A 12,670-nucleotide genomic window follows, 5' to 3' on the forward strand; every position below is an offset into this window, starting at 1 on the left:
GACAAATAATAATCCAAAGAAGAGAGCCCTGCGCAATCGTTAACGGCAACCTACTCCTCATCTGATATTCTTTACTGGCAATGGACTCAGGCAAACAAATAGTGACCTTCCATGCAAAACAGAAAATGAAAGCGTTTACTTACTGTCTGAGTCGTCGAGCTCACCTGAAAAGCCGAAGAAACAAAGATCGTTGCGAATTAGATATCAAGTATCTTGTTTAACAAGTGCCACTAGAGTTTGGCTCGATTTCAACACCAATACACCCTCGCGCCACATTGGAAAACAATTCGACGTTTCCAAGCTCTCTCGAACTTTTCTCCTTTTGTGGCTACATCGTGGAAAGTTGAGAACTTGTATTGAGACCAATGCCTGTAAATGTATCGCATTGCCTATGGGAAATGATAATATGACTTGACCAGAACCTCTACTAAGGAGCTAGGAGGGCGTGTTTCGGATATGGCTGCGTTTGTTTTGCTAACATATAGAATCTGATAATGCCTTCTCCTATATAAAAAGATAACAGAGCAATAAGGCTTGTTCCATTCAACTTCTGATTAGGAAATTAGTAGGTTGGTATAAACAAAAATGGGAAGTCCCTAAATCAACAGGCTGTCACGCAGTAGCAAACATATTCAGCGTGTAATGGAGAGTTCGATAGAACCAATCTGCTGGGCGAAGTCTTTCATTTTAGTAACACAGGGAAGTGAGCAATGTCTTGAAACAGTTCCGCTTGCAAGGGGAAGCACGTGCATCTGTCACTTCACGTCGTACGAAACGTCGAATGCACAGCGCATACGAAGCCACAGGCACTACACGTACTCTGCAAACATCGCAGATTGCTTTGAAGATGAGGCCCACGCGGGTGCGTACTTTAGCCACGTAGCAGACGCTTTCAAGACACACAAGCGCCGGCAACGCGTCGCTACGGCGCCCACCAAAGGCGTCTACGATGGCGTCCGCGATTCGCACGGCCAACGCCCTAGTAGACGCCGCAGTTGTTTCTACTTTTAACGGAATGGCGGCAGGGGAGGACATCTAGGCGTCCTAGCAGGAGCCGGAGAAGAAAGCCGACTCTCCCTCGCCTCACCCCCAGGTGTCGCGCACCACTGGAGGCGGCCCGCATCCAGGCCGCCGAAATTGAACCGCGTTAGCCGGCTCACTCTCACACGCTTTCACTCATAGGGAAACTCACAGCGTAGGCAGAAATGCACATGCAGTGTCCACATAGTTTGTCACGGAGTGCATGCCAGCGCCCCACGTAAGATGGCCGCCATTGCCGCAGCAACAGCAACGCCACTTGCACAGCAATGGGGAACAGAGCTTCCTATGGGGAACCAGCGCTGGATAGGCAGCGCGTCGAACAGAGTGCGTTGCACGCCACCCTGGCGACGGAACGCGGCATATTCCAGCCACACAACCAGACGACACACACACACATACGCTGCCGTATTATTGTTCGTATGTTTCCGTTTTCGCGCCGCTTCAAGTGGAGTTTTTGTAAAGAAGCTAGCGTCATCAAGTGAAGAAATGACGAAAGAAGCTTTTTAAGCTTTATATATTTTTCACAGTGCGCCGCGGCGCCCATCGGGGCAAGCGCCCGAACGGGCTCGTGCCACTGCTCGCGCGTTCGGCATCGTCGCCTCCTCCCACAGATGGCCACGTTGGCGCCCATCATTCCAGCGTCCTACGGAACGGCCACGAGTGGTTCGTACGCCCGAAGAACAGCGAAAAAATTACCGACGATTACGTTACTTCCTAATGCGAAATTTGAGCGCAGCAAATAAGCTGTTTCACCTTTTCGGTAGATTGAGGCAAAAGAATCGAGCAACACATGTATGCGCTATCACAGAATTTTTTGTTTATTTTTCACACGTATTCCTTTAACAAAGACTCCACTAACAGTTCTTGACAGTCATGAAGGAAGCTTTGTGGTCGGAGAAATAGACTGATATATGTTCGACTTGGTACCACCGCACAGGGGTTGCATTGGAGGAGGAGCGAAGAAAGGAATTAAGTTCGAGCCGGCGCTTTGACAACCGGAGACTCACAGGAAGAGGGGGGAGGGGGGCGGCGTGTACACCAAGCGGCAAACGATGGGGGCAGAAGCGCGCGCAGCAAGCGGACAACACGATAAAGGGAGGAGGGAAGAGATAGCAGCGACTCACTGATGCCGCTGACGCCGATAGTGAGTCAACCCCAGCTGCGGAGTTGGTTTCAGGGACAACGCCACCGATGCCGACACGAACAATATGATACCCTCGCTTCCGCAGCGCTAAGAACCAGGTCTAGCCGTGGGAAGGTGGTCACGTATTCGTCGACGTGCCGGGGCCTACGTGAAATAACCGGTGCGTCGGCAACTGAAGAGCACCCTATCCGCCACACAAGAACAGGGGGGGGGGGACCCTTTCCTCCTCTTCCTGCATGGCGGCGACGGTGTTCTATGCAAGTCACGTTATCTTGACTCTCTAGCGGCGTCAGCGGCATCCAGCGTTATCAGTCGGTCGCTGCTAGCGCTGGGGGGATGAAAGGGGGGCGGAGTTGGTTACGAGGCCGACGACAACGCCGACGACGACGTGAAACCCAGGAACGGACGCCAAAAAGCTGCGCTCTAAAAGGGCGCCCCATATCAAGCTTTATTGGCGGTGTGTTCTGGCGTTGCGTCTCTCGGCGTCGTCGCGTGAACGCCTACACAGAGCGTCCAGCCACGCGAGCGGCACACGGACCAGCGCTGATTGGTCGGTGCTCATCGAGCCGCTTCCGGCGGCAAGGGCGTGACCTGCTCAGATGTCTCTTTACGCCGAGTGACGCTGGGTGACGAAACGCCAGAAAATATCGGAAGAACACTGCGTGGTGGTATTTACGAGGACCGACTCTGAGAGCAGCGGCGGAAAGGCGACCGCAGGCATCGCGCGGCCTGCGACGCGGCGCGCAAGCGTTTACATCGCGCCGCAGACCCAGCGGTACGTCAGCTCGATTCAGCTGCATCGGCTATGCTTCAAAAACGCCAACGGATATCGCACGTTCTACTACGTCCGAGAGAATTTAGACCGCGATCTGCTGGACGAATTCGGGCGGCAAGATAACCACCACGCTCGCACCGTCACCAAAGCTTGTGCGCCTAGATTCGTAAAACTGTTAAATTTGGCTGATGTTTAAATATCGTAAACCTAGTTATCGCGAGCGAGAGGTCTGTTTGGCTTGGTTTTACAAAGACTATGCACAGATGTTTCATTAAAATTAAGCGACAGACTTTCAGAAACAGAACACACTCTGCCGAAGCGGTTACCCGTGAAGTCGTGGTGAAACCTGGCCGTCGCAGTCGAGCTTGCCGGAAGCCGACGGGTGTGGTTTGTCAAACGTTCGTTGTGGCTGGCCTTACTTGCATCTACGGCTTCGTGTTCTCCTTTGTTGTTCGTGTGGCTGGCAGCTGCAGTAGCTGCGATCTTGGCACGCTTCGGCACTTGGTAAGCTCATCTATAACCTGCTAATGTGGCCTCCCTTTGCTCGGGTTTTTCAGCTGGTAACTTTGCTGTTGCTTGATATTTCGCAGCTTGCCTTCTAGCTATATCGACTAGATGACTGAGTTCAGATGTAGCTTGCGCAGAAGCGCACGCACTGACGGCTCAACCGGCGCGCCATCCATGGCGAGTCTAAGCGACCAAGCCAACCAAGCGGCGGCAACGCAGCGGTTAGAGCGATTGCCAAGTTACGTGGTGCCGCCTCGGCGACGCTCCTAGCGAGCGCAGCTGCAACACCTCTTCACTGCGGATCGTGTGGCATTGCGTCACAACTGCCACGTTTACTTTCTGGCCGCTCAAGATAACCGCGACGCGATTAACGACCTTGCTAGAGATAGCGTAGAAGAGCTTTCGCTCTAATATACCTTCTCGGTGGCTCCTCTGAACGTCAGGTCGAATCTGCACGCGGTGGACGTTTCTCTACGAGACATGGACCGACCTCTTCATGCAAGTGTAGGGGTACATAGGCGCCACGTTCGACCGTCGAGTCGACTAGCAAGCGCGCGGAGTTGCCATAACGTGAGGAACGACGCAGTCGCCACCGACGGCCCCGCCTTTCGTCCATCAAGCATCAACTAGAAAGCGCGGCGTCTTGTGCCGACGTGTGTGGTGTAAAGACTGGCGACCGGATGGTCGTTGCCACCATGTACAGTCGCGTTCCTAAATTTGGAGACCGTGCGAGCCCGTGGCCGTGTGCATGCGCGCGCCATCTGGCGGCTAGGTGCCTGTTGTTGAGAGTATCACAGTGCGCATGCGCGTCCATCCTATCTCACTGGTCTGTGTGCTCGCTCGCTGCACACCGGCGCGCGGGCCGATTAACGTAATTTGCGTTCGTTGCCACCAGGGGTGCGATCGGAGATATTTGTTCGTTTCCCGTTCTGTCCAGCTGCTGCATTGCCACAAAACGACAGTATGTTAAATTTGTGACAAGGCAGGGAGAGAGGTGCCAATTGGCAAACAGTAAACTCCCCGGACGACAAAGTTCCGGGGAGGTTGTTGTTGTTTTTGGTGTGGTCAAAATGACGGCATGCTCTTGTCCATCATTTTGATTACGAGTGTATCAGATGCGTGCATGACTGTGCACCTGTTCCTGACATGCGCGCTACGGTCGGCCCGTTATCACTCGGTCGGCTATAAAAGCAACACTTCCCAATAAACCTGCGTTCTTCTTGTTCTGGCTATCTTGCTGTTGTCACGTCCTTCGCGGCACGCATACATGGTGTCAGAAGTGGCTACGACGGTCTAGCTTCGGCAGCCGTGGAAGACGAAGCATGGAACGGCTGCAGGCACCGGAGCCCCTGCGTCTGGCGGGGAACGTCTCGGCATCGTGGAAGCGTTTCAAGCAAAAATTTGAGCTCTTCCTGCAAGCAACGGAAGTGAAGGACCAGCCGAAAAGTGAGGCTTCGAAAGCTGCACTTCTGCTGAGCATCGCGGGTGACGAGGCGCTCGATGTATTCAACAATTTCAAGTTCGAACCGAACGAGAGCAAGGATGGCTACAAGACCTTAATGCAAAAGTTCGACGCCTACTGCTCAGAGGTGACCAACGAAGTGCATGAAAGGTACCTGTTTCGCACGAGGACCCAAGCGGAAGGAGAACCGTTCGAAAAATTTTTACGTGACTTAAAGAAACAAGCCTCGCAGTGCAACTTTGGAGCATCGCATGACTCACTGGTAAGAGACCAAATTGTCTTTGGTACCAACAACGCTAAGCTACGGGAGAAGATGCTTCGGGAGAAAGAGCTGACGTTATTGAAAGCGGAAAATATGTGCAAAATTGCAGAATCAGTCGCACAACAAAATGAGGTGTGGCGCAAAGCAGACGGCTGCGTCGATGCCATTTCGAGGCGCACAAACGAGAGTAAGCTTGGCGGGGAACAGTTGCAGTGCAGGCGTTGTAACCGCAAGCACAGGCCGAAGCAGTGCCCAGCATTTGGAAAAAAATGCTATGTGTGCCAAGGTGTCAATCACTTTTCTATGTGCTGTAGGAAGTCGACAGAAGTGAGTGAAGTCAACAAACTTCAAGAGAGCGATTTTGATGTCCTAGATGTCTGCAGTAAAGGTGGAAAAACCAATGAGTGGACGGTAAATGCTCAAGTTAATGGTCAGGGAATTTCCTTCAAGATAGACACGGGATCACAAGCCAGCCTTTTGCCATTTTCGGTCTATCGGAAACTACCATCAAATGAACTACAGCCGACAAGCACAGTGCTGCGGGCGTATAACGGCGGTGTCATAACGTGCTTTGGGACAGTGTCGAAAATTGTGCATGTTGGAAATGCACACACTCCGGTGAAATTCTTCATTGTAAAAAATGGTCGCCAGCCCATACTGGGACTAGAAGCCAGTGAGTCCTTGGGACTGGTTCACCGTACTGTGGATGCTGTGAACGTGGCTTCTGTATATGGTCCTCTGAAGGATTTCAGACATGTCTTCGAGGGACTTGGTTGCCTGAAGCAGTCCTATCACATGGTCCTGAAACCTGGAGCAGTACCGGTTGTCCAGCCAGCTCGTCGTGTTCCTTTGGCCCTGGAGGAGCCTCTCAAAGATGAACTCGAAAGAATGGCGCGGGCTGAAATCATCGTGAAAGAACAGGAGCCTACTGACTGGGTAAGCCCCCTGGTACTTGTGAAGAAAAAAGATGGCAGTCTACGAGTTTGTTTGGATCCTAGGAATATCAATCAGCAGGTGAAAAGGCAGCATTTTCCCCTCCCTAAGCGTGAAAACTTGGAAGCTAAGTTAGCGGGCGCCACGTACTTCAGCTGCTTGGATGCTAACTCTGGCTACCACCAGATAGCTTTGGATGAGCAAACCTCGAAAATATGTACTTTCTCGTCGCCTTTTGGAAGATACCGATTTTTGCGACTACCGTTTGGAATATCGTCGGCACCAGAAGTGTTTCAACAAACAATGACTCAAGTTCTAGATGGGCTACCGGGCGTACTAGTATACATGGATGACATTTTGGTGTGGGGTTCAACGCGGCGAGAGCACGACGAGCGCCTAGTAGCTGTCCTGAAAGCAGCCGAAAAAGCTGGCTTAACTTTTAATGCACAAAAGTGCAAGTTCGGCGTCACAGAAATCAAGTTTCTTGGTGACATAATAACCTCAAATGGTATATCACCGAACCCACAGCTCGTTAAAAGCATGATTGAAATGCCGGAACCAACAAGCAAGCCCGATGTTCAACGCATGCTGGGAGTGTTAAACTACTTCGGAAAATTTGTGCCGCGTCTGTCTGAACGAACAGTGTTGTTGAGAGATCTTATCAAGTCTCGCTCAGATTTTCAGTGGACTGAAAACCACTCTAGGGAGTGGAAGAGAGTAACACAAGATTTGGCCACAGCTCCCGTGCTTGCTATTTTTGATGCTCAAAAGGAAACAAAGATTTCGTGCGACGCTTCACGGGACGGTGTAGGAGCAGCTCTGCTGCAACGTCACAGCGATGACTGGCGACCCGTAGCATATGCATCACGCGTTCTCACACAGGCAGAGCAGAGATACGCTCAGATTGAAAAGGAGGCCCTTGGCATTTGCTTCGGATGCGAAAAATTCCATCAATTCGTCTACGGGCGAAAGCTACTCATAGAAACTGACCACAAACCACTCGTGTCGATAGCGGAAAAAGCAATTGATGACATGCCGCCCCGGCTGCAAAGGTTTTTTCTGCGTCTGTTTAGGTATGATTTTGTTTTACGCTACATTCCGGGAAAGAACCTAGTTCTGGCTGATATGTTATCACGATCCACAGCTGATGACTGCAGCAGACAAGACACAAACATGAACGACGTGGAAATTCACGCAGTGCAGTCCCTAGGGTACATGGTGACGCCAACGACAGAGCGCGAATTGAGGACAGAAACTGCACGTGACAGCTACCTGCAGGTAGTGGTGGAACGTTTGTCAAGGAGCCAACCCATTGAGGGTGAACTCAAGCCTTTTGCGCAAGAACTATCTGTTGTGAATGGGGTACTTTTTAAAGGCTCCAAAGTAATCGTACCCCAGAGTATGCGGAAAAAGATTTTGTCCAGAATTCATGCGGGACATCTTGGGGTTCAAAAGTGCAAAGAGAGGGCACGTCGCCTTGTTTTTTGGCCAGGTCTTAACCGTGAAATTGTAGCGCTACATGCGAGCTGTTCAACCTGTAAGAAATATGCTTATGCGCAAGCAAAAGAACCTCTACTGATGCGGTCAGTTCCCAGATGCCCGTGGTACAGGGTTGGAGTGGATATATTTTTCTTTGCTGGGGACTCGTATCTTGTGGCTTATGATGCCTTCTCGAACTTTCCAGAGGTCCAACAACTCCAGGACACTACCTCAAGGACTACGATAGCTGCACTAAGCGCTATCTTCGCAAGATATGGCGTCCCGTTAGAAGTTTGCACGGACAATGGTCCTCAGTTTTCGAGTTATGACTTCGCCATGTTTGCACGAAACTATGATTTTTCACATGTAACTTCTAGTCCTCATTACCCGCAGTCAAATGGGTTGGCAGAAAAAGGTGTGCAGATTGTCAAACGCATCTTGAAAAAAACGCAGGAGTCCGGGGACGACTTCTGGCAAGGACTACTGGCTTATCGCTCAGCTCCACTTGAGGACGGGCGATCTCCTGGTGAACTGTTGCAAGGGAGGCGCCTTCGAGCCAATCTTCCCGACTTCCATGAAGTACCCTGCACAGAGGTGAAAAAGCACTGCCAGCACGCACAAGGCAAACCATTGCCGAAGCTTTCTCGAGGGGACGTAGTACGGCTGCGAGGAACGAGAACGTGGTCCCGGAAAGCGAGGGTAAGAGGCACGCAAGCTCCAAGGTCCTACCAGCTGGTAACCGAAGATGGGCAAGTTCTGCGGCGCAACCGCAAACACCTCATACGAACGGATGAGCCGTATGATGAAACAAGCAGCGAAGACGGGGACGACACAACCGACACGAGCACGCCTGTCGACAACCCTCAGGTACCTGCAATGCATTCTTCGGCCGGATCAACATCGCAGGCTTCGGAATCCTCCCGAACGACTGCTGGGGCGCAACAGTGCTCAGCCAACACAGAAGGAAGGCCAACACCGGATTCGGTGCTGACCCCAGCTCCGAGAAGATCGTCCCGGAACACTAGACCGCCGCAACGCCTTCGCTATGACGAGGCATTTAATCAAATTGCTTAACTAATGTCAAGAGTCTGTTTTGTTTGTTTACATGGAAGGATGTATCAGATGCGTGCATGACTGTGCACCTGTTCCTGACATGCGCGCTACGGTCGGCCCGTTATCACTCGGTCGGCTATAAAAGCAACACTTCCCAATAAACCTGCGTTCTTCTTGTTCTGGCTATCTTGCTGTTGTCACGTCCTTCGCGGCACGCATACAACGAGCACGTCGTCTGCTGGGAGCAGAGCGTGACTAGAGTTGTGAAGTTCGAGCGATAATCCGCTCGGCTACGATGATGATGAAAAACTTTATTTATCCCTCTTTAAAGGGAAGGGGGCAATGGAATAGAGGGTGGGGGAGGAACTACTTGAAGTAGGCCTCCTTTATCCTCTCAGCCCACTCCAGGATGGCCTCCTGAAGATCGGGCCTGGAGCTGCGCAAGGCAGCCTCCCACTGCTCCTCATTAGATATTAACTGCTTGAGGAAAGGGGGAAGGGGGTGCTTAGGGCACCCCCACATGATGTGGTTTAAGTCTGCTTTGGGAGAGACACAGAATTTACAAGAGGGAGAAAGGTAAATGGCGGGATGAATGCGGTGGAGGAGGTAAGGGGACGGAAAGGTGCGAGTCTGCAGCTGTCGCCACAGAACTTCACACCTACGCGGGGATTTGCCCATGAGTGGCGGAAAGGTTAAGCGGTCTAATCGGTAGTGGGTGCAGATGTCGTGGTAAGTAATAAGTCGATCCCGCGCTGTAAACGGTGCCTCCTCCGTGGCGAGGTCCGACACATCTGATGCCTGAGCCCGGACAGTAAATCCTCGGGCACTGGCATGAGCCGCCTCGTTTCCGGCTAGGCCCGCATGCGCGGGAGTCCAGATTAATGCCACAATTTGGTGTAAAGGATGGGCCAAGAGGAGAGAAAGGGCTGGCTTAGAGACCCTATCCGCTCCGAAGTTATGTATGGCTGCTTTGGAGTCGCTAACGATAACTGATGAATTTGGAATTGTGAGGGCCAGGGCTATGGCCGCTTCCTCCGCCTCCTCCGAGGAAGAGCCAGGAATGGAAGCGGCCGCAGCGACCTGGCCGTGAGAGTTTATGACTGATATTGCGTAATGATTTCTGTTCCCATATTCGGCGGCATCGACATAGAGCACGTCTTTAGAGGTGGCGAATTGTTTTTGGAGAGCCTTTGCTCGTTGCCTCCTGCGCTGTTTGTGATGCTCAGGGTGCATGTTTTTAGGAAGTGGGGGGATGCAGAGGTTCTCGTGTATGTGATGTGGAATGGTGTATTTAGTCTTGATGATGGGTGCCGGAGTGATAGAAAGGGTTTGTAGAATGTGTCGACCTGTTGCGGTGTTAGAAAGTCTGCTATATTGGGATGTGAGGTGGGCTTCTGTGAGTTCAGTAAGTGTGTTGAAAGTTCCAGTAAGCATTAGCCTATCAGTGGAGGTACGTATGGGGACTCCCAGAGCGAATTTATATATTTTGCGTAAAAGAGTGTCGATCTTATCTGATTCTGATTTAAGGAAATGTAGATATGGTGTTGCGAATGTAATCTTACTGATAACGAAGGCCTGAATCAAGCGGAGAAGTTCGGCCTCCTTTAGTCCGCCATGTTTATTGGAGACTCGCCCTAGAAGGCGCAGGGTGTGATCGACTGTAGTGTGGAGTGTATGTAGGGTATATGTGTTGAGCCGGTTGCTTTGAATGTGTAAGCCAAGCACCCGGAGCCTGTCCACTCTAGTAACGGGGATGTGGTTTAGGATGACCTCTATACTAGACATGTGTTTTCCGGACCCCCGGTGGGATGGCAGAAGTAGCAGCTCGGATTTTTGAGGGGAGCATGTGAGATTCATAGCCCCGGCATGAGCCACGACGGCGTCTGCTGCGGCCTGTAGAGTGTCTTGAATCTCTCCATCGGAACCGCCAGTCATCCAAAGAGTGATGTCATCGGCGTAGAGTGAAAACTTGAGATCGGGAATAGACCGCAATGCTTGCGCCATCGGCATCATAGAAATATTAAAAAGAAAAGGGGACAGCACTGAGCCTTGGGGCGTGCCGTAGCTACCTAAAGCGTATGAAAGGGATTGCTCTGTGCCTATGTGTATCGTTGCGGTACGGTTGGATAGGAAGGTAGATATGTAGTCATATGTCTTTCCGCCAACCCCAATGAGATTAAGCTCTCGGAGGATGGCGGAATGTGAAACGTTATTGAAAGCTCCGTGGAGGTCCAGACTGAGAATTGCTTGCGTATCTAGACTGCTATTAGGTGTAATGATGCCATGCTTCATTCGAAGCATGATATCTTGGCATGACAGAGATTTTCGAAAACCTACCATTTCTGATGGATAAAGATTGTTGTCCTCCATGTATTTACTAAGTCGGTTGAGGATGACGTGTTCGAGTGTTTTACCAAGACAAGAGGTTAGTGATATAGGCCTGAGATTAGAAATGTTGAGTGGTTTGTTTGGCTTTGGGATAAAAATTACCCTGGCATCTTTCCACGAACTAGGGAGGGTGCCTGTGTCAAAGCAGTGATTGAAGTACGCCGTGATGGCTGTGACAGAGTTGTCGTCTAGATTGCGGAGTATTTTATTGTTAATAAGGTCGGGGCCTGGTGCTGACATTGTGCGCAGGGTGGCGAGGGCATGGCGAACCTCTGCTTCCGTGATAGCGGCGCTAAGTAGCTCGTTGGGTTCGCCAGTATATTTTGGCATGTCATACTTCTGAGCGGGAGGCAGATGTTTATGGCGGAGGTCGTCGAAGAATCCGTTGAGATTGTTTTTGTGTGCATGTAGCAGTTTGTTTATGCTATGGTTGTGGCGTGTGCGCGATGTGGTAGGGTCTAATAAGTGTCGCAAGAGTTGCCATGTGCGCTTGTTATCGAGGTTGTCATGCATGCTTTCACATACCTGGCCCCACTGCTGGCAGGCCAGTTGTGTGGCGTACTCCTGGATCTGAAGGTCTAATTTGGCAATTCTGAGTCTTAGTTTTCGGTTGAACCGTTGCCTCTTCCACCGTTTGAGAAGAGACTCTTTGGCTTCCCACATGTGTAGAAGCTTGGAATCAACCGTAGTGAGAGCGGTTTCGGGGGGCAGAGTGGTAGTGTGCGTCTGGGCGTCTGAGTGTAGTTGCTGAACCCATTCTGAAATGTCTTGAATGTTTGTGGGAGCTGATATCTGGCGGGCCTCTCGAAAATCGTCCCAATTGGTAAGGCTGAGGCGTTTGGGTGCAAAGGGTTTGTGTTTGAATTGTAGTGTGATGGTAATGATGTAATGGTCGCTACCGAGGTTAACTTGTGAGTTGTGCCATGTGACGTGTTGGATTCTGTGTGTAAGCGTAAGATCGGGGGAGGTGTCCTTAGCTACGCTATTGGCTAGCCTGGTTGGCGCATCGATGTCGTTATGTAATGTGAGTCTGTGGTCTTGTATGTGGATCCATAGGGCTCTGCCCTTAGGAGTAGAAACGGAGTGACCCCACAAATGGTTGGGTGCGTTGAAATTTCCAAGGATTAGGAGGGGGTGGTGGGTGGCAGCGGCAATAGCTTGAGCGAAAAGGGAGTCAAAGCGGTGATGTTTGTCTTGTGGACGGCTATAGATATTGAGAATGTAAAGGCAAGGTGCATTATTTTTGCGAAGAATAATTTCTAGAAAATCGTGCTCTATATCGACGCTGTCGAATTGGGAGTGATTGGCAGTGAGGTGCTTTTGCATAAGAATTGCCGTATCGGGCCGGGAGACCTTATTGTTCTGATAAACATTATAACCTGGAAAGCTGATTAGTCCGTGAGTTTCCTGAAGCGCAATGACAGCTGGGAGATTAGAAGAGGAGGCTAGAAACTGCTGGAGGTGTGCTTTCTTTTTTCGAAACCCCCTACAGTTCCACTGCCACACTTCAAACTCGGAGCGGGTCGGGTTATTGGCCATTGTTAAGCGGAGCTAGTGGGGAGGCGGATCGAGCAGGTGCAACTATGTTAGGGTGATTCGCGGTGACTCCAGCTATCCAACTTGTAG

The 12,670-nt window shown here is 51.1% G+C and overlaps 2 protein-coding genes across 3 annotated transcripts in view; one reads left to right on the forward strand and one right to left on the reverse strand.

The window, feature by feature from the left end:
* Positions 1 to 159, reverse strand: part of LOC139048462 (uncharacterized) — an 86,461-nt gene extending 86,302 nt beyond the window's left edge. The window contains exon 1 of the mRNA XM_070522852.1: positions 144 to 159. The gene's annotated coding sequence lies outside the window, so the exon portion shown is untranslated. The remainder of the gene's footprint in view (positions 1 to 143) is intronic.
* A 4,433-nt stretch (positions 160 to 4,592) lies between these two features.
* On the forward strand, positions 4,593 to 8,840 carry LOC135902819 (uncharacterized). Of its 2 annotated transcripts, none has more exons than XM_065433086.2 (2): positions 4,593 to 6,127; positions 8,057 to 8,840. In XM_065433086.2, the coding sequence occupies exons 1-2, from the start codon at positions 4,790 to 4,792 to the stop codon at positions 8,675 to 8,677; spliced, it is 1,959 nt and encodes a 652-aa protein (XP_065289158.2). In that variant the 5' UTR covers positions 4,593 to 4,789; the 3' UTR covers positions 8,678 to 8,840. The 2 variants fall into 2 exon arrangements, with proteins under 2 accessions (XP_065289158.2, XP_070379619.1); XM_070523518.1 differs by having other exon boundaries at positions 4,596 to 5,191.
* The last annotated feature ends 3,830 nt before the right edge of the window (positions 8,841 to 12,670 follow it).

The sequence above is a fragment of the Dermacentor albipictus genome, chromosome 8 (assembly GCF_038994185.2).
Source record: "Dermacentor albipictus isolate Rhodes 1998 colony chromosome 8, USDA_Dalb.pri_finalv2, whole genome shotgun sequence".
Taxonomy (NCBI): Eukaryota; Metazoa; Arthropoda; class Arachnida; order Ixodida; family Ixodidae; genus Dermacentor; species Dermacentor albipictus.

Coding starts and splice junctions, on each gene's coding strand:
- LOC135902819 (XM_065433086.2), top strand. CDS start 4,790: ATGGAACGGCTGCAGGCACCGGAGCCCCTGCGTCTGGCGGGGAACGTC. Junction 6,128..8,056: donor AACAGGAGCCTACTGACTGG/GTAAGCCCCCTG, acceptor AAAAAAACGCAG/GAGTCCGGGGACGACTTCTG.